This window comes from Acartia tonsa, chromosome 7 (assembly GCF_053477335.1).
Source record: "Acartia tonsa isolate MP-2025a chromosome 7, ASM5347733v1, whole genome shotgun sequence".
Classification (NCBI taxonomy): Eukaryota; Metazoa; Arthropoda; class Copepoda; order Calanoida; family Acartiidae; genus Acartia; species Acartia tonsa.
This window is the reverse complement of record NC_137266.1, coordinates 20,142,332-20,162,812: the sequence shown is the minus strand read 5'-3', so window position 1 is coordinate 20,162,812 and position 20,481 is coordinate 20,142,332. Positions and strand designations below refer to the sequence as shown.

The 20,481-nt window shown below is 35.3% G+C and overlaps 1 protein-coding gene across 1 annotated transcript; it reads right to left on the bottom strand.

Moving 5' to 3' along the window:
• Positions 1–8,471: 8,471 nt before the first annotated feature.
• On the bottom strand, positions 8,472–15,532 carry LOC145325036 (myosin-4-like). Its single transcript, XM_080167830.1, has 4 exons — positions 15,400–15,532; positions 11,408–15,030; positions 9,504–11,148; positions 8,472–9,190 (listed from the first exon to the last, which is right to left on the bottom strand). Exons 2-4 carry the CDS (start codon positions 15,007–15,009, stop codon positions 8,606–8,608), a joined length of 5,832 nt encoding a protein of 1,943 aa, XP_080023956.1. The 5' UTR covers positions 15,010–15,030; positions 15,400–15,532; the 3' UTR covers positions 8,472–8,605.
• Positions 15,533–20,481: the final 4,949 nt, after the last annotated feature.

The window sequence follows — 20,481 nt, the reverse complement described above, 5'->3', positions numbered from 1 at the left end:
TAGTACAAGTTATACAATATATAATATTTTCCGAATTACAAGTCAAATTAGATAAAATGGGAATAGTTTCTTTTGTTACAGAAGATACAATGTTGTTAACAAATTTAGGTGAAAATTTACATAACATACAATCATTACCACAATGTTTAAAACCTATCTTATTTCTGGAAGGTCTTTTAGGAACTAAACTTTTTGGCAACTTTGCTCTTATGAGAAATTCTCTCAAATTTTTTGGTTTTGTCCAGCACACCATCGGTGGATCTGGAAAAATCTTTTTTAATAAAGGATTTTGTGTCATGACCTTCCAGAATTTAAACAAAATATTTGAAATATGTGGCAACCGTGGATCATATTGTAAACTAAGAATTGGGCGGTTTACAATTTTTTTCTCTACTTTTTTCAAAGCAGTTAGTATATCAACGAATTAACATTAACATGTTTGTGTTCTCTCACTTATTTTAAAAACATAAAAAATGGCTGTAAAGGGTTAAATGACAACAAATGTTTATACAATACAACAAATTTATTTTTGTCACATATACAAATGTGTTATAAAATAAGATTATTCAAACTTATCTTTTAAAATAATTTTAAAAAGTAGTATCTTTTATGTGTATGGTTTTCATTCTTTTCATTTTAATTAAATAAAAAATATTTAACTCCATTGGAAATAAGTCACTTTGTGAAAACACTCTTTTTTTGAATTGTAAAGAATTATATAAAACAAGACTTCTTATTGGTTAGATTTCAGAATTATTTGTTTTATTGTAAATGTTAGATTTTTCAATGAAATTAATTGTTTTGGAAAAAAAAATTTATTTCCAATGAACAGAGTAATGTTTTTTTATTGCATCAATATAAAGTGAATTATATAAAAATGTTCTGTAAGCCACAATATTACCCAAGTAAAAAAAGAGCTTTTGCTCCGGTCAAAATGATTACAGCAACACTAAGAATTAATTTTTAAATCCCCCCAAAAAAGTTTATTGGGGACTTAATTCAAATTTGGGCTCTGCAGTCTGATTCTATAAGTGTCCTAGTATATTTTTGACCCCCCATTCAAAAATAGGTTAAAAACAGTTTAATATATTTATCTCTTTCTATTCTAAATGCATAAGAATATTTTAAACTAGCGGATGTGTACCTAGCATCCAGGGGCTCTCAATTAAAAGGGGCAGAAACAGGCTAGAAAAAATAGCTCAAAACCATCTCAAAATGAAATAGCCTAATACCATCATGGGACCTATTTAAAGCTTACCTAAAATAGAGAACCCAATTGCTTCAGTAGTTATTGAGATCTTAACCTTCATAAAAAAGTGGAAAAACATATTTTTGCAGACAGACTGACGGGCCAATTGGAATGCAGAGTAGATGCTCATCAATCCTGTAAAATTTTACCAGGGAAAAATTCATCACTGTGGGCTAGAATTGAATCAAGACAAAAGTAAGTGCCGAGCCCTGGGACCTATGTATGGTGAAAATAGACATAAAACCATGATGATTCCAGGTAAAACCAAAATATTTCAGCGGGGGCTTTTTGAGAAAATTAGATTTAAAAATTTCAAGTTCAATTTTCACCCCCTAGGAGTTGCCGCATAATAATGACAAGAAAAGCAAATATTATCTATTTTAAATTTTGAACAACTTTGCTTTTATGAAGTCCTTCTTAAAACCTCTATATATATGATTTATTTTAGGCTGAACTTTCGTGACCTTTGCAAAGCAAGTGATAAAAATGGCCATTTATTAACTCCCTTCAGGAGTGGTTTTATGAAGAACTTTATAAAAGCAAAGTTGTTCAAAATTTAAAATAAATAATATTTGCTTTTCTTGTCATGATTATTCGGCAACTCCTAGGTGGTGAAAATTGAACTTGAAATTTTCAAATCTAATTTTCTCAAAAAGCCCCCGCTGAAATATTTTAGTTTTACCTGGAATCATCATGGTTTTATGTCTATTTTCACCATACATAGGTCCCAGGGCTCGGCACTTACTTTTGTCTTGATTCAATTCAAGCCCACAGTGTCATCTTTCTATCAATCAAATGACAATCAGAGCATTACCGATAGACTGACAGACCAGGTAAATTATATAATGGATGCTTATTTGTAAAGGAGAACCATATCGATTCTGCGTTTATAGAGATCTTTTAGTACAGACACACGCACACACACACACCGAGATCCTTTTACTTTATTTTAAGGACTATAGGCTAGACTTTTATTTTCAATAGAAGAAAATGCACATTTCCCTACAGAAATTGATGTCATCTGGAGGGTTACAGACAGACTAACCGACTAAATAAGGTAGAGAGTAGATATTCATCTATCAGGAAAATCTTCTCTAGAAAAAATCAGTAGTGATCGTCTATTTAATTTAGAATTTGATAAATAAATTTATTACATTTTAAATTAAATGCCTTGCAGGGTATTTCCGACAGGCTGACGGAATAAGTAAATCACATATTGGATGCTTAAAGGTATAGGGTATATTCTAGGGTTGGGCCGGATACTTTTTTGGCCGGATACCGGATATCCGGCTGATTTCAAATGCCGGATTTCCGGCAAATATCCGGTTATCCGGCCAAATTACCAGATATTTAAGTAGTAAAAAAAAAATTTCTTTATAAATCCTATAAAAATTTACATAAAGTTAAACTTATTCAGAAAAAATGTTCTTCTAGCTACAATAATAAGAAAATTATAGCCATTTAAGATTTTAAAAAGCAGAGATTTTTGGTGTAAAGTATAAAAAATTATAGAGCTGGATATCCGGCCGGATAGTTTCAATATCTGGTATCCGGCCGGATATTGAAAATGGCCGGATATCCGGCCGGATATCCGGCCACACCCTAGTATATTCTCAAAAATTAAAACCGTCTATCTTTAATAGCAGATGGTGAATTATGTTTTACCCTCAGACGGACATTTCTAATTAAAAGGGGCTTCGCGTAAAAAAATATTATATTTAATAAAAAAGCAAGGTCAGCCAAAGTGAGGATTAGGGTGCTTTTCCATATTGAGTGCATATCGAGCATTGAAAATACACTTCCATATTTTATAAATAAATTGTAAATTAGAAGGGATAGTTTTTTTTCACATAAGCCTAACTCTTGCAGGGGGCCCTAACCCACCAAGGTTTAAACTTGATGTGCCTTTACTCTTGATAAGATATTAAATATTAATTATAGAACATATAGAATTTCTAAGAAATTTTAAAGCTAAACAAGGATGACATCATTTATAAGTCCTTAGTATATAAAGCTAATAAACATGGAAATCTTTACAATAGAATTTATATAATATCTTTGATAGTAGATGCATATCAAAGCATTCCAACAGACGGACGGACAAAGTAAGTTCATCAGTATGGGGATGTCTTTAATTCCAGCCATTGATCTTTTATACTTACTTCTTTTTTACTTTTTTACTTCTTTACGGTTTCTTTCAGACAGACAGACAGACATTTCAATTAGAGTACCAAGAAACATATGACAACATCCATAAACTTTGTGAAGTTCATAAAAATCTAATAAAATAGACGGACAATATGGTTAAAACATTAGATGTCAATAGAAATATATACAGTAAACTTAAAACATAAAATACCATAAAATATAATTACTAAAACTTTAGCATAATGGACGGACTGGACTGACTGACAAAGTTAATTAAATATATATGATGCTTTTTAGTAAGCGAAATCCTCACAGACAAATTTGCTTTTCATTTTTAATTTTAAGTAAATCATAATTCTGATTTTGTACCAGACAGACATACAAAGTTTAAGTAAGATTTTCTGCTAAAATATTTTTTAGAAGAGAAGCTACTCTATAATTTATAATATAATACATTAGCCTTCTACCTTTCCAGTACGGATATATAATATTCTCAAGAGCATTACAGACCAGCGAACAACGTGAGCTGTAGGCTATTATATATATATAGTCCACATATTTAGAATGAACAAAAGTTTATTTGTAAAACATCATGTTTCATGCATTAAGCAATCTTCAGTTACAATTTAATACTGACAATAATATTAGCATTAATAGATTTTTTCAATTAAATTTAGAGTTTTTTTTAAAATATTGAAATTACAAGTAAACATAATTTAAAAAAAAAATACATTAGTATACAGAGATTTTAAGAGATTATAGAATCACTGTGGGCTACAATTGAATCAAGACAAAAGTAAGTGCCGAGCCCTGGGACCTATGTAGGGTGAAAATAGACATAAATCCTTGATGATTCCAGGTGGAGACAAAATATTTCAGCGGGGTCTTTTGGTTTTTTTTCAATTTTAAGTTCTGAAAAAAAATTGAAAAAAATATGAAAATCTTTAATAAAAAACAAACAAAAAATAATTTTCAATATTTTTTTTCACAAAAAGATTCAAACAACTTATATAAATACTATAAGCTTTAAAAAAATCACAATTTTCAAATTTAGACTTTCAATAAAAAGATTTGTAGAAAAAACCTAACAACAAATTCTAACATATTTCTGATCAACATAGCAATAAAACATCTTTTGCAAAATCTTTATCATCAAAAATAAATAGCACTTACTAAAGACTTTTTTTCATTTAAACTTATACTTTTCACATTAATTAACTTTAAAGATTGAATTTTTTAAAAAGAAAGGTTGCGTGATTTTTTTATTCATAATTAATTGCCTAATTTTGAGATTCAGATAAAAAACTTTACTACTTTATATTAATTGATAATCTACTAGCAGCGGCTACGCCTCTAGAGGCATATGAGGCCATTGGGTTGGGGGGGAAGTCGAACCCCCCTTACAATTACAGTTTTTTTTTAATGAAAAAGTTAAAAACATTTAGTTTGAGAGTTAATTCTCTTGGGATAATGATGGTACCCTTCCCCAAAATAGTAATAAACCTTACCAGGACATATAAGAAGCTACCATGTAAAGGAGAACCATATTGGTTCAGTGGTTAGTGAGATCCCTTGGTGCACAAAGACTCACATAGAACCTGTTACTTTATTATAAAGATACATATATACACAGAAACTCTACAATCAGAGTATGTCTGTTTGTTCATCCGTCTGTATAAAAACAATACAGAATATATTTTTTTTGCTAAAGCGGCTACGCCCTTAGAGGCCTTTAGGGGCACTTAAGAGGGAAATAAGGGGTTTAATTCTACAACTATATTTTTATTTTAGGCTTAAAAAGGAAAAGTTTTGTTTGTGTGTTGTGGTCCTTTTTTAAGGGGCGATTTCTCTTCTCTTTCTCAAAAAAAGTTATGAACCTTCCAAGGACCAATGAGAAGCTACATAGTAAAGTAAAAAAAGAACCATATTAGTTCTTAAGCATCAGAAAGATGGACAAACAGACATCAATCTATTTTGTATCATAAATAGTGCTTTAAAGCAGTGAGAGAAATATCATCTGGAAAAAAAAATTTTCCTATCGTTTAAAAGTTATATCCCTGTATAAAAAAGATAGGATGTCTGTGTGTTTTTTCTGTCTGTGCCTAAAGTTCTTGCTAACCGCTGGACCAATTTGGTTCTTCTTTATTGACCTATCTTTTAGACTGATAGGATCAACATATTAAGGAGTAGTTTAGTGTCTATTAATCCTTATATAAAAGTAACAGTTTCTGTGTCTGTCTGTTTGTGTGTGTGTGTGTGTGTGAGGGTGTCTGTCGGTACCGAAGATTCTTTGTAACCGCTTAACTGATGTAGTTCTCCTTTTGGTTCCAGCTTTTCATGGTCCTGAGAAGTTTTGAGTTTAGAAAAAAATGAGTTCCTACCCAACATTTAAAAAAAAACTTTTTCTTTTACATACTATAACTGAAAGTAGAGAGGGGTCAACTTCCCCCCACTTATCAAGGGCCCCTAGATGCCTCTAGGGGCAAAACCGCTAGTGATAAAATAATTTTTATCTTGAATTTTGATTAAATTGTTCTTTTTCCATTTAATAAAATATAATTGTAATTATCAACCTCAAAGAATATCCAGAATTAGGTAATTGGATTTAACAAGGGAAAAAGACAACATCCATAATTAGTGAAGCTGTTAAGTTTAAAAGAATACAAATAAAGAAAATAGCAAGTGTAATATACAGATGCAAAGATATATTAATCAGAGCGAGATGGGACAATGGACTGTTTATTACACTAGTCCCCATAGTTTAATATAGCAATTTGTTATTTGTTGCCTTAACTACTTAGGGGACTTGTTGCGATTTTTGTTTGGTTGGATTATTAAATTAAGTGCCCAACGTTTCAACCATTAACTGAAACATACAGAAGGGTTATCCATGTATCATATTTGGGAATGTAAATCAATTTATCGGTCATTGTCTTATCCCTTTAGATCCCTGAATAGTAATTAACAATGATCAATGGTTCTTTTTTTTCTATGTAGCTTCTCAGTGGTTCTTGGAAGTTTTATAACTTTTTTTGGGAGGGTACCTCCACCATCCTAGGAGAAATCAACCCCTAAAAAAGGACCCCATTTCACACACAAAAAATAACTTTTTCTTTTTAAGTCTAAAATAAAAATCTAGTTGTAGAATTCAACCACTTCTTCCCCTCTCAAGTGCCCCTAAAGGCCTCTAGGGGCGTAGCCGCTAGTACCAAATAAATATATTCTGTAATATTTTTATACAGACGGATGAACAAACAGACATACTCTGATTGTAGAGTTTCTGTGTATATATGTATCTTTATAATAAAGTAACAGGTTCTATGTGAGTCTTTGTGCACCAAGGGATCTCACTAACCACTGAACCAATATGGTTCTCCTTTACATGGTAGCTTCTTATATGTCCTGGTAAGGTTTATTACTATTTTGGGGAAGGGTACCATCACTATCCCAAGAGAATTAACTCTCAAAAATAAATGTTTTTAACTTTTTCATTAAAAAAACTGTAATTATAAGGGAGGGTTCGTCTTCCCCCCCAACCTAAGGGCCTCATATGCCTCTAGAGGCGTAGCCGCTGCTAGTAGAGTATCCCATGATATAAAGCAGTAAAGTTTTTTATCTGAATCTCAAAATTAGGCAATTAATTATGAATAAAAAAATCACGCAACCTTTCTTTTTAAAAAAATCAATCTTTAAAGTTAATTAATGTGAAAAGTATAAGTTTAAATGAAAAAAAGTCTTTAGTAAGTGCTATTTATTTTTGATGATAAAGATTTTGCAAAAGATGTTTTATTGCTATGTTGATCAGAAATATGTTAGAATTTGTTGTTAGGTTTTTTCTACAAATCTTTTTATTGAAAGTCTAAATTTGAAAATTGTGATTTTTTTAAAGCTTATAGTATTTATATAAGTTGTTTGTATCTTTTTGTGAAAAAAAATATTGAAAATTATTTTTTGTTTGTTTTTTATTAAAGATTTTCATATTTTTTTCAATTTTTTTTCAGAACTTAAAATTGAAAAAAAACCAAAAGACCCCGCTGAAATATTTTGTCTCCACCTGGAATCATCAAGGATTGATGTCTATTTTCACCCTACATAGGTCCCAGGGCTCGGCACTTACTTTTGTCTTGATTCAACTGTAGCCCACAGTGGAATGGGTGATATATATGTAGATGTAAAACCCCTATGAACGCTACCATTTAATAGACCAACCAATCAAGATTTGATAATATTACCCAAAGTTTTTAGGCCATCGAATAATAGAGGTGCTTTTCAAAATTGATGTATCAGTGTAATTTAAAGTCCAATGTACCCTCCCTCAGCTACTTTATAAGTCTCTCTGAATGTACATCTTTTTTATGGTTTAACCTGGCAAGGCCTTTCTTTCTTTTTTAATAAGAATGTAATGTTATTGGTTAAAGTAGTAATGTTTTTTTTGTTTTGTCTGTTAAAGTCTGGCCAGCCATAAAACAGATTTAGCTTCATATTGATTTTATGGGTAATAGTCCCTAACTCAAAATAACCTAACCTATACCTTTTGCCAAAATCAATGTTTATTTACCTACATTAATGTATTTTTTTGTATATTGGTATTTGTATTTTTTATTTTTTGGGGGGGAGGGGAGGTTTCCCACCCCCAAAGAAAATAGTTATAAACCTTCCCAAGACATGTGAGAAGCTACCCTGTAAAGGAGAACCCGATCGGTTCAATGGTTAGCGAGATCCTTGGTTACAAACAAACATACAGACATACATCATTCTACTTTGTGTTATAGAAATATAGAATTTTATGTCTCGTATTCATTCGAATCCGGTGGATAGGAACCGGTTCTCATCAATACGAAAAAACTATGTCTAGCATCGTATTATATCCAGTTTTCTACGAATATAGAAATGTACAATCATAAGATTAAAACCAGTTTTTTTAGCCGTTGCCTTCGGCACCTCAGGGCTAAAAAAACTAGATTTAATCTTATAATTGTACATTCTATATCCGCGGAAAGCCGTTTATAATACGATACGAGAAATAACTACTATTGCTGCACTACTTATTGATATTAGATACAAGGAAACTATATTTTAATGCAGTTAAAGATATTTATTAATCATAATAATAGAGCAATTAGAATCAAACAATTTTCAAAACATTATCAAATAAACGGTTTAAACAATTTTTTAATAGTTAAAGTCGACATCAGTGGAATGGTTTGTTTACATGGGTCCAAGGGAAGTGGATCTAGCTCTGGCCTTCATGCGGGCAAGGGCCTGCTCGTTCTCATCAGCAACAACCTCAGCCTCTCCGAGGGCGCCAGCAACCTTGCGGTACTTGGCCAGGTTAAGGGCGGCAATCTCCTCAGCCTCCTCAATCTGCTTCTTGTAAGACTTGACCTTGCCCTGGAGCTGGTCAATCAGAGCCTGCATGCGCTCATGGTTCTTCTTGTCCTCATCAGCAGCAAAGGTCAGCTCCTTGATCTTGCGCTCAGTCTTGCGCAGGTTCTTGGTGGCGTCAGCGTATCTTCTGCTCTCAGCATCAAGTTCAGACTCGAGCTCACGAATTCTGGTCTCCATCTTAATCATGGCCTTCTTGCCACCCTTAAGAGCGTTGACCTCAGCCTCATCAGCACGGGCCTGGGCATCCTTGCACTGGGCCTCAAGAAGCTTGCGGTCCTTCTCCAGAGTCATGGCAATATCCTGCTCAGCTCTAAGCTCATCAGCAAGACGGGCAGCATCAATCATAGCTCTAGCAGCCTTCTCTTCTGACAGCTTGGCCTCAGCAGCCATCTCATCCAAATCAGCCTAAATATAAAGTATTACATTTAGAATTTACATTATCAATCTAAATTGTAAATGCTCAAAAATACAAAAATGTATAGCCACCTTTTAATAGTCACAAAGGGTTAAGAAAGGTTAAAATGATGGTATTGATGGCAGGAAAAAATAGTATGAGAAAGCATTAGTAGGAAATAAATTAGGAATGTAACAACCGAATTATTTTAATAAACAAATAAAAGAAAGATTTTGTCATGTAAAGTCATGTAAGATTGCTTGCCATGTTTTAAAAAGGACATAGTTAGAAACAAAGCTAATCTACAAAAAAAAATTTTCTTACTGTAAGGGTAGACAGCTCGTTCTCAAGCTTTCTCTTGGCAGCAAGGATGGCTTGGTTCTGGTTGGAGAGGTCAGCAAGGGTCTCATTGCTGTCAGCAAGTTCCTGCTCAAGGGCTCTCCTGCCACGGTCAGCCTGCTCAAGGAGGGTTCTGCCCTCCTCCAAAGCATTCTGCATAGCAGAGGCCTTTCTCTCAGAAGCTACCTTGGCATCCTGAGCAAGGGACTTGGCATGGGACTCATCATCAACCTTGACCTGGGCATCACGGACCTGGTTCTGGTATTTCTTGATGGTGCCCTGGGTCTCAAGGGCGCCAGCATTGGCATGCTCAAGGGCAAGCTCAAGGTCTGCTACATCAGTTTCAAGCTTCTTCTTCATGCGCATGGCCTCAGCCTTGCCCTTGGATTCAGTCTCAAGAGCAGACTGGAGGGCCTCAAGGGCCTTAGTCTGATTCTTCTTGATGGCCATAAACTCTTCATCCTTCTCAGCCAGACGCCTCTCAATCTCCTGTCTGACCTGAGTAAGCTCAAGCTGAGCACGGAGGACCTTGTTCTCCTCCTGCTCTAGAGTAGCTTCAGCTTCCTCAAGGGCAGCCTGCAGCTCAAGCTTCTCAGCCTCCAGACGCTTGCGGATTTTGTCAATCTCATGGATGGAGCGACCACCTTCGCTGATCTGGTCCATGATGTCCTTGATCTCATTGGACAGGGTCTTATTCTCGCGTCTGACCTCATCAAGCTGAAGGACAGTCTCCTCATAGGCAGACTTCACCTTGAAAAGTTCAGAAGAAGCATTTCTGGTTTCCTTCTGGCTCAGGTCCAAGTCATGGGAAAGGGAGTCAACCTTGGACTTCCATTCTCCAATGACTTTGTCAAACTGCTTGGCCTTTCTCTCCATGGCAGCATTCATAACCTGGGCAGCATCAAGGTTGCTGAGGACAGTCTCAAGCTCAGCATTGAGCTTGCCCTTGGCCTTCTCAACCTGGTGAAGCTTGGCATTGTAGTTCTGGATGGTTCCCTCGGCCTCAGTGAGTCTGGCAACAAGCTTCATCTTAGTCATCTCAAGCTCCTCAGCCTTTGCAACAGCCTCAGACTCATACTTGGCTCTCCACATGCTGGCATCTCCTTCAGCCTTGGCAACTTGACGGAGGCAGTTGTCCCTTGAAGAAGCCTCCTCATCAAGAGCTTCCTTGGCACCATCAAGCTCGTGTTCCAAATTGCGGAACTTGCCAAGGAGCAGAGATCTCTCTCTAGCTTCATTGTCAGCATTAGCCTTGACTTCAACAAGCTGGGCAGCAAGGCTTCCCTTGACCTTCAAGATCATGTTCAGGTTGGTATCATAATCACCAACGACTCTGATGAGATCAGCATTTTCAGCAGCAATCTTACGCTTGGAAGCTTCAAAGTCACCAAGAGTAAGGTTGGCCTCATTAATCTTCTTGGAAATGTCATTCAGGGTAGCAGACAGATTCTTGTTAGACTTGTCAGCAGAGGATTGAGCACGCATAACCTCATCAGTGGCAGCTCTGGCATCAGCAATCTCATTGAGAATATGGGCCTTGTCCTTCTCAATCTTGGACTTCATCTTGGACAGTTGGTCAATCTGTTCAGACATTTCCTGGATGGCATCCTGGTGCTTTCTCTTCAGGTTGCTGAAAGTAATGTACATATCAATTAAAATATTCCAATCTATTATAAAATATGTGAGAGTTTATTACATTTTAATTTTAAAAGGGAATATCAATAGAATTGGGCAAGAATGTTTTTAAATATCCAACTTTCAACCACACCCCTTAATTTTTTTGTTTGTTTATTAGTTATTAGTTAATACCATATTAAGTTAATTCTACAATATATTTTTAAAAATAGGAATGTAAGAGATTAATTAATAATGATTAATTAAAGTATTACCTAAGGATAGACTCCTGCTGGATGTTGGTCTCTTCAATGTCCTTTCTAAGCTTGCCAACCTCAGCCTCTCTCTTTTTGTTGAGCTCAATCTGGGCATGGGTAGCACCACCAGCCTCATCAAGGCGCTCTCCAAGCTGTTCAATCTCTCTGGCAAGATCAGATCTCTGTCTTTCAGCCTTTGCTCTAGCCTGGCGCTCAGCCTCAAGCTCTTCCTCAAGTTCCTCAACACGACCCTGAGCCTCCTTAATGTTCTTCTGCATCTTAGCAACTAGAGACTGCTCATCATCAAGCTTGGAAGCATATCCACCAATGTCCTTCTCCTTTCTGGCAATAGCTCCCTCAACCTCTTTCTTTGCTCTCTCAAGTTCAGCAACCAGATCCTGAGTCATCTTAAGTTCACCCTCAACCTTTCTGCGCTCCTTCTCAAGATTACCTCTGGCTCTCTTCTCTTTGTCAAGAGCTCCTTCAAGCTCATCAAGAGTTGATTCAAGCTTACCCTTGATGGAGTTCAGGTGGGCAACCTTCTCCTCAGCAACCACAAGATCTTCAGAGGACTTGGCCTGAGTTTCAGCAATGTGCTTCTTCTCCTTGTTCAGCTTATTGATAACCTCATCTTGTTCAGCAATTTCATCATTAAGAGATCTGATGGTGTGATCTCTGTTGGTCTTCTCCTGCTCAACCTTAGAGATTGCAAGCTCAATGTCTTCAATATCCTTCTTGACAACACCAATAGAGCCAGAGTGCTGCTTGATCTCAGCAGTCAAATCAATTCTGTTGGCTTCCTCCTGGGCCAGAACCTTCTGCTGAGAAGCAAGCTCAACTTCAGTTTCAGCCTTCATCTTGTTAGCCTTAGCCTGTCTGTCAGTGTAGATAGACATGTTGCCCTGCTCCTCCTCCAGCTGCTTAGTCAGAGCCTTGATGGTATCCTTAAGGCCTCCCATTTCTCCCTCCAGCTGCTTGGTGACATCAAGAGCTTCCTTGTACTTACCATAGGTAGCATTGGCCTTCTCTTCAAGCTGTCTAAGCTCCTCCTCGGGGTTGGGCATACCAATGAGAGGTCTGGTCTTCTGGATGATGACAAACCATCCCCAGTCTCTCATCTGCAGGAACTTTCTGAATTGCCTCTGGCAGACAACCAGAAGCTCTCTCTGGTCTCTCTTCTGGGCATAAACTCTGTATCTGATACGCTTGAAGCATTCACCCTGGAGGTATCTGATGAGCTTGTTGACAATGCCATCACGAGCCTCCTCAAGCTTGGCAAGAGAACCAGCTTTGAAGAAGACAAGAGTGTGGCCAAGACGGTACCATTCTCTATCAAAGCCAATCTTGTCCATAAGAGCCCAGACAGCTGTCTTGTTGTCAGAGGAGCTGGCGATCTCAGCAGCACCAAGGATGGCATATCTCATCTTGTAGTCAGGGTACAGCATTCTGTTAGGGAATCCTCTCATACAGATTCTGATACCCTCAAGCACACCATTACAGGTCAGCTGGTGCATAATAAGGGGTGGTTCAACTTCTCCGGGCTTCTTGTGGGTGTTGGGTACCAGGCAACGTACAAAGTGGGGCTCACAAGCATACAGGGTGGTCATCAACTCACCAAGAGACACAAGGTAGACAGAGGAGACAGTCTTACCACCGCCACCCTTCTTCTTCTTCTTACCTTCATCCTTGGGAGTAGTGGTAGGCTGTCCAGGGTGGTCTCTCCACAGGTGGACCAAAAGCTCACACTTGGAAGTTGACTTGAAGATCTCAACAACAGAGTCATTGACAGGATCCTTATTCTTCTCAAGCCAACCGGTAACATTGTAAGACACAATACCAGCATAGTGAGAAATGGCAAAGTGGGCGTTCTTGTCAGTCTTGGACTGGGGCTTCAAGAACACAGGCAGCTTGCCAAGGGAAGCCTTCAGCTTCTCCTCAAAGGACTTGTCAGTAGCCTTAGGGAAAAGAGATTCTTCCTCAAGAATGGCCCAGATACCCATGGGCTTTTCAAACATAATGATGGCAGCAGCCAAGTCCATACCAAAGTCAACCATTTCCCAGTCAATACCTTCCTTCACATACTCTTCCTGCTCAACAACAAACATGTGGTGATTGAAGAACTGCTGCAGCTTTTCATTGACAAAGTTGATAGAAATCTGTTCAAAGCCATTGTACTCAAAGATCTCAAAACCAGCAATATCAAGCACAGCACAGAAGTTGCACTTCTTAAGAGTGGGGTCAATTAGAGTGTCATTACACTTCTCAATAAGCCACTTGAAGACACGGTCAAAGATGGCTCTGGCAATACCACCAACAGCACCAGTAGCCTGCTCGCAGGACTGACCCTTTGTGACCCACTCAGTACCGACCTTGATTCTGGGCTTGCAGAAAGCCTTGATCATAGCAGCAGCATCAACTCCCATAAGGGCAGCAGCCTTGCCAGGGAAGGTGTCAGGTCCAACATGCTCACACTCAGCCTGGTCATCACGACCCTTGGTCTTGAATTCAACACCACCAAAGGTCATTACACCAGCAGTCAGCATGTAGCAATCCCATTTCTCCTGTTCACCAAAGCCAAGCACAGTGAAGGCATCCTCAGTGTACTCAAGCTCCTCATTGTCATCAATGGAGTCGACCTTAGTCTTACCCTGGGATACATAAGTGTAGTCATAGATATCATCGCTAAGCATACACTTGTTCTTCAGACCCTCACCAATGCCATTACCAAAGTCCTGGAGGAGCTGGTAGAAGATGTGGTAAGATCTTTCAACCTCCTGCTGTTCAGTAATACGGGACTTCTCAAGCAGATAGGATACAATATCACAACCAGCCAGCTTACCAGATGAGGTAAAGTGGATACGGATGAACTTACCGAAACGGGAGGAGTTGTCATTTCTTGAGGTCTTGGCATTACCATAAGATTCCAGAATGGGGTTGGTGGCCACAATCTGGTCCTCAAGGGATACCTTCTTCTCAGCCTTCTTGCCAGAGCCAGTGGCAACCATGGCAAGATAGGTGATGACCTTCTTGGTGTTCTCTGTCTTACCGGCACCAGACTCACCAGTAATCAGCATAGCCTGGTTCTTCTTGTTTTGCAACATGCCTCTGTAGGCAGTCTCAGCAATGGCCCACAGATGGGGAGGGACCTCATTACGTCTCTTTCCAAGGTAGATCTTGGACACTCTGTGAGTGTAGAGAGGGTAACGCTTGTAGGGGTTGACAACAACGACGAAAAGACCAGAGTAGGTGTGGATCATCTTGGCCTGATAACGGGTCTTCAAGTTCCAGAAGACAGAAGCATCATTAAGGAAGGTCAAGTTGACCATGTCCTCGCACTTCTCAAACTTGGGGGGGTTGACCTTGCCAACCTCAGCGGCCTTGTGGGTAAACTTCTCATGACCGACGGCAACAACACACTTAGATGCAGGATCTTCAAGATCTCCAGACTCAATCATACCCTCTCTGTAACCACCATCCTTGGGGTTAGGGATCCAGACGGATTTCTTGGAATCATAGGGCTTCTGCTGATCAGCTCTCTTCATTTCAACAGAAGGCAACAGGAACTCTGTTGGGTCAGGATCGGGCTGACCCGACTTGGTTAGCTTAATATGGCCAGGCATGCTGGTTTAGTTCCAAATTACCTAAAAAGAGAAAAAAAAATTATTCTAAAAACATCTTTAAAAACATCATGAAAATTAAAAAGTTGGTTCTTTTTTCAAAAGAATATCAAGGTAGACATGAGTAAAATTTTGTATGGTCAGGGCTAATATTAAATTGGATTAGGTGGAGGAAAATCAGATGATTGTAAAAATATATAGCTACAAAGAAATAAATAAAGAGAGAGAAAGAAAAAAAATATAAATAATCTATTATGTAAAATCAGAATCTTTAATCTGCACCAAAGAAATTAATAAAATGGAAAAGGAAAAAAATAAGTGTTAAATAAAGAGTTTAATAAAAGTTAAAGTTAAAGTAAATCTTAGGGCATGTAAAAAGAAAGAGTGTCTCACCTTAATCAGATTTGGGAGCCGTGTAAGGACTGAGGTATTATTTACAATACCCCTGCTTTTATACCCAGACTCCCTTAATTGTGCCACACATAAAGTCGCGCGCGCGCGGTCAGCTAAGTTGACCGGTCCACACAATTTCTCTCCCACTTACAACCTTGCCATGCTTACCCCTTCAATATATCCTTTTCCCTTATTTTTTATCCTTAAGTTCCCTGTAAAACATTGACATTTTTTTGACATATAATTTCAATGCTAAATTCATAAAAGTGGTCATGACTTGCAAATAATTGGCGTTAATTTTACTGCTATTATTTTAAACATTATGCTTTTAAAAATTCAAAAACCATTTTTATAAGGAAATCAATTTTATGTATAAATGATATATATACTATAGGTGTACTTTTAAGAAACCAAACCTGACTATGAGTCTTGTGTTGACATAATAAAAGCCGCCAATTCTAACAGGTCCTCGTCCTGGATCCTTGATATAAATTCCATTTAATTTTATCCCACTTCCCTGAAAAGGAGAGAAAGAATGTTCTCTTTTCTCACCCCACCAATTGATTACCCCCATAATCTTTCCTTCACACCTTTTAGCTTAGGTTACACGCCTTAATAAAATGTCTTTTATCAAAGCACACTTTTGCAAAAAGGGGAAAGTTTGTGAACAAGGATGACAACATCCAATTTTTTAATATAAAAAAAAGAGAGAATAAGATTATTTCTACAGAAATATGATGCTCTTTAGCTCAATACTGATGGACCAAGTGATATAAAGAAGAAGGCTTATTTATTATAAGATTCCTTACAAAAAAGTATATAAAAGATGCTCATTGGTATAAAAGGCTTAGACGTCTATCTTAAAAGCAGCCAAAAAAATTACGTTTAAAATTTGACATAAATATTATGTAATGAATGCATGTGGAAATTGCATTCTATCCCATTGAGGTATCGAGATTTTAAGCAGTAGGCAATAATTTTATTATTGCACATCACTATAAAACGCAAACTATTAATTATAGCAACTAAATATATCATATTCTTACTACTTTTACATTAGCTATTTCTAAAGATACAATAAGAATGTTTTTTTATTATTTCTCAGATTGATAAAAAAGTAATTTTGTCCCCAAATGCAAAAATGTTTTAGATTAAGTTCTAAAAAATCCCCCATTAATTCCCCTCTCCATTCTTTGCGATTTTGTTTATATTTTAGCCAATTCTTTAATAGCTCAACTCAATTCTGGCAGTCATGAAATTTAGCGACGTATTAGATAAAATATTGTTTAAAACTGAAATAGAAAAACAAGCTTTTCATATACATATGTTTAGTGGCGAAGCAACTTAATATTCGTATATTTGTTCGTGTCAGTCCTTTTATCTTATGTTAAGCCTGTTTAAAATGCCTCCTTCATGTGTGGTGATATTATCTCTTTCATTTTTGAACCTCATGAATGATATATTATCTTGTATTCAATTCATTCGAAACCGATTAATATCCGGTGGATTAGAACCGGTTCTCACCCATACGAAAAAACTATATGTCGGGCATCGTATCATATCCAATTTTCTACGAATAAAAAATGTACAATCATAAGATTAAAACCAGTTTATTTAGCCCGTGCCCTCGCATCTCGAGGCCAAACAAACTGGTCTTAGTCTTATAATTATACATTTTATGTCCGCGGAAAGCTGTTTATAATACAATTCGAGAAATAACTATTCCTATTTAGAACAAATTTTATTTCATCATATTGATTTGGTTTAAATAATAAAGGCAAAAGAAAACTTTCAGATTTGAAAAGCAACAAAGAATTGATTTTACCTTATATCCTATTTAACAATTCTAAAAATCTACAATGTGCAGCAAGTAAAAAATGTGCATATTTTGAGTTTTTCCAGCCTTAGTAATTCCCTACAGCTAATGGACCACTCCCCTTAATCAAGTATTTCATGAAAATGCCTGAAATTCTTTTCTTCTTTACTGGGCGACACTTATTTATTGCCTATATCTAATCCTTTCATGCTGGACTTACTAAGAACAAGGATGACAACATTCATAAAAGCAAAAATTATACCTTATTTTCATAGGAATCAATGATCCAAAAACCAGATTATAGTAGGATATTTTTTTCATTTTTCAACAAATTGAGTCTTAATTTTGACATATTGATGAAATTAGAAAAAAATCATGCGATAAAACCTCCGAAAATCATATTTTTTAGCAAATATATGATAAATATTAATCATTTATTATTTTTAAGTTGCAATAATTTGTTTGCCTTCAAGTCTCCGAAACCGATTAATTTCCACTGGATTAGAACCGGTTCTCAGTCATACTGTAAAATCACGTATAGCATCGTATCACAGACAATTTTCCTGGAATATTAAAATAAAACTCATAGAACGAATATTATTTTGAATAAAGCTGTTTATATTACAATGCGCAATCAGTTTCTTTACTTAATTAATTTTATTTAACATATGAACGTACTGACATATTCTTGTTTTATAGTAACTGTGCTGTTAAAAAAACAGATTCCTAAACAAACAGAATACTTTTAAAAGTAGATTTTTGGATAAATTGGATTTATCAGTTTAAATAGCATGAGGTTTTAATTGAGAAAGTCTTTTCTTTTTATTTATCAATGAAATTAAAGGACAGCAACTGTTAGTACTTACGCCGCTAGCCTTTAGGGGCATTTTTAAAATAAAATCAGGCTCCTTAGAAATGGAAAACTAACATGGTTTTAAATTACGATCTCGATCTTAAAGTACAAACAAAAACCTATACTACTTTATGTTGTTTATAAGACTTGTAGTTTTGCATATGGCCTATAGGGACTTCGTCCTAATAGGTAGTTGGAAGACCCTCCAGCACATTCTTTTGTAAGCGTGTGTCCTACAAGTCTGAACTTACATAGATTGAAAAATCTTATTTTCTTACTTTTAAGTAAATCTTCCTATTTTTGCTCCCAAATGAGTCAATGCTAAAATGTATATACTACATGTATTTTTACTTAGGACACTTTGCTTAAAATACTTTTTTAGATTAAGTAAAACAGTTGAGGGTATGAGAAAGTTTAAAAACTATTTTTTAAAAGTTATGATTTTATAGATTAAAATCATACAATTTTTTGTGAATCAATTTTATTACATTTTGTAATACATAATTTTTATGATTTATATTTGACCCCATGAAGGTTAAAAGCGCGATTGCCTTATCCCATTTATACTTAACTTAATACTTTGATTTTTCAAAACAATGAAATTCAACAAGTCTTCATTTGACGGTCGAATATCTCTTATTGAGAGCAAATAAATTTATAGATAAGTTCTATGTTCTACTTTGTTCTAATATGAAGTTTTTTAGTTTATCTAAAGTTATATTCATTATGCAAAAACTGCAAAAAAAATATTTGCACACCCTAACTGCTTTTTTGCAAAGATCCAAGATTGGAATTCAAAGTATTCTAAAAACACAGAAGGGGTAAGGTGTAATGGGTAGGGGAAACTACACAATAGGGTTTAATTAAGAGGAGACGCTTTTTTTAAGGGGGAAAAGAAGGTGGGAATAGGGAAAAAATTCCATTTAATCCTAAATTGTTTTAGCTGGGTTAAAGTGAGTCACAATGATCCTAGGTTGTGTATTTAAAGGTTAGAGAAATAGTAATATTACAGTATGGCCACACGCCCTTTCGACAATTAACACTTTGGTTGAACGACCTTTATCTCGAGGTTCCAACTGTGCATGGTATCGAGATCGTATGTTTTGGGCAAAGGCATTTTCTCCTTCTCCTACTATTTATGTCGCACACTTAACATAACAGCAGTAGGTACCACTTAGTTATGACGCAGTGTTAGGTCGAGATTCAAACTATCACCATCCCGACAACGAGCGGATACGCTACGTGTTAAAACTAAGAAACTAAAATTGTAGTACAAGGAAAATGAAGGGTATTATGTCTTGTAGCTTGGCAGTCAAATATCAAATTTTCAGCAGGAAAATCATAAGAGAAGATTTTTAGTGTCATTTGTAGAGTAGCTTCGCTAATAAAAGCACTTTTAATATAAATAAATCAATTTTATAAATTATTATTATTACTATTTTATTAAAGGATTAAATTGAAAAGGTTAAAAATAACAAAATTGAGTATAAGTATAAATACAATTAACAATTCTGACACAAAATATTTTTAAACTAAGATTTTCATTTATTAGTACTAACAAAAAAGCATATAAAGAAAAGCAGAATAATTTAGATTATAAGAAAAATCAAAATATAACAAAATAATTAAAATATAAAGTTAAACTATTACTTAACTCCTTAGATCCAAAAATACTCTAAATTAACACTTTTAAACAAGAAAGTTTACATTACATGGTAATGATTAACCATTAATTTACTTATTAAAAAAATAATTTAGTATTTCGAGAATATATTAAAAGTGCATCTTTTTGAAACCAACCAAATGAAACAAGAATAATAAAAGCATTAAAATTTTTATGGTAGCTTTCATTTCAAAGCAACTGATTTCCAAATTAAAAGTGCTGTAATTTTTTTTCGACTGAGTTCATTTGTGTTTGTTCTAAAGAGCACTATCACCTTCTAACCTTAAGAATGAAAATCTAAAGCAAAATCAAAAGAAACCCTAATTCAGTAATCAGAAGCAAATTATTTTAATTTAGATTTATCTTTAATCCAATAATTTTTATATCTATTACACATATGATTAGTATTGATACAAGATTTTACTAATTTCTCACACACATAGTCTAACTATACAAGGATAGAAACATATATTCTAAAAAAACGAATGGTAGAACACGGAAGATAAATATTGAAAGTAAAGTGTATTCTTAATCTTAAATAAATTACTTACAAAATCTAAGGCTTTTCTCTGTTTAACAGTGTAGAATTTGTAGAAAGGTTGAAGGAAAAATATTTCCTTTTAGATCAAATATAACCCTTGTTTACGATTTCTATTACCTTGCAAAAAGTTTTTGATATATTATCAAACAATGTTTAGCATTTATTTTTTAGAAAATATATTTCTATCCTTCGAATTATTATATTCAAGC

What these genes read in the sequence shown, in the direction of transcription:
- LOC145325036 (XM_080167830.1), bottom strand. Translation starts at nt 15,009, where the DNA reads ATGCCTGGCCATATTAAGCTAACCAAGTCGGGTCAGCCCGATCCTGAC. An exon ending in CAGCAGGAGTCTATCCTTAG is followed by an intron (nt 11,149 to 11,407) that starts GTAATACTTTAA and finishes CATTACTTTCAG; the next exon opens with CAACCTGAAGAGAAAGCACC. An exon ending in ACGAGCTGTCTACCCTTACA is followed by an intron (nt 9,191 to 9,503) that starts GTAAGAAAATTT and finishes CTTTATATTTAG; the next exon opens with GCTGATTTGGATGAGATGGC.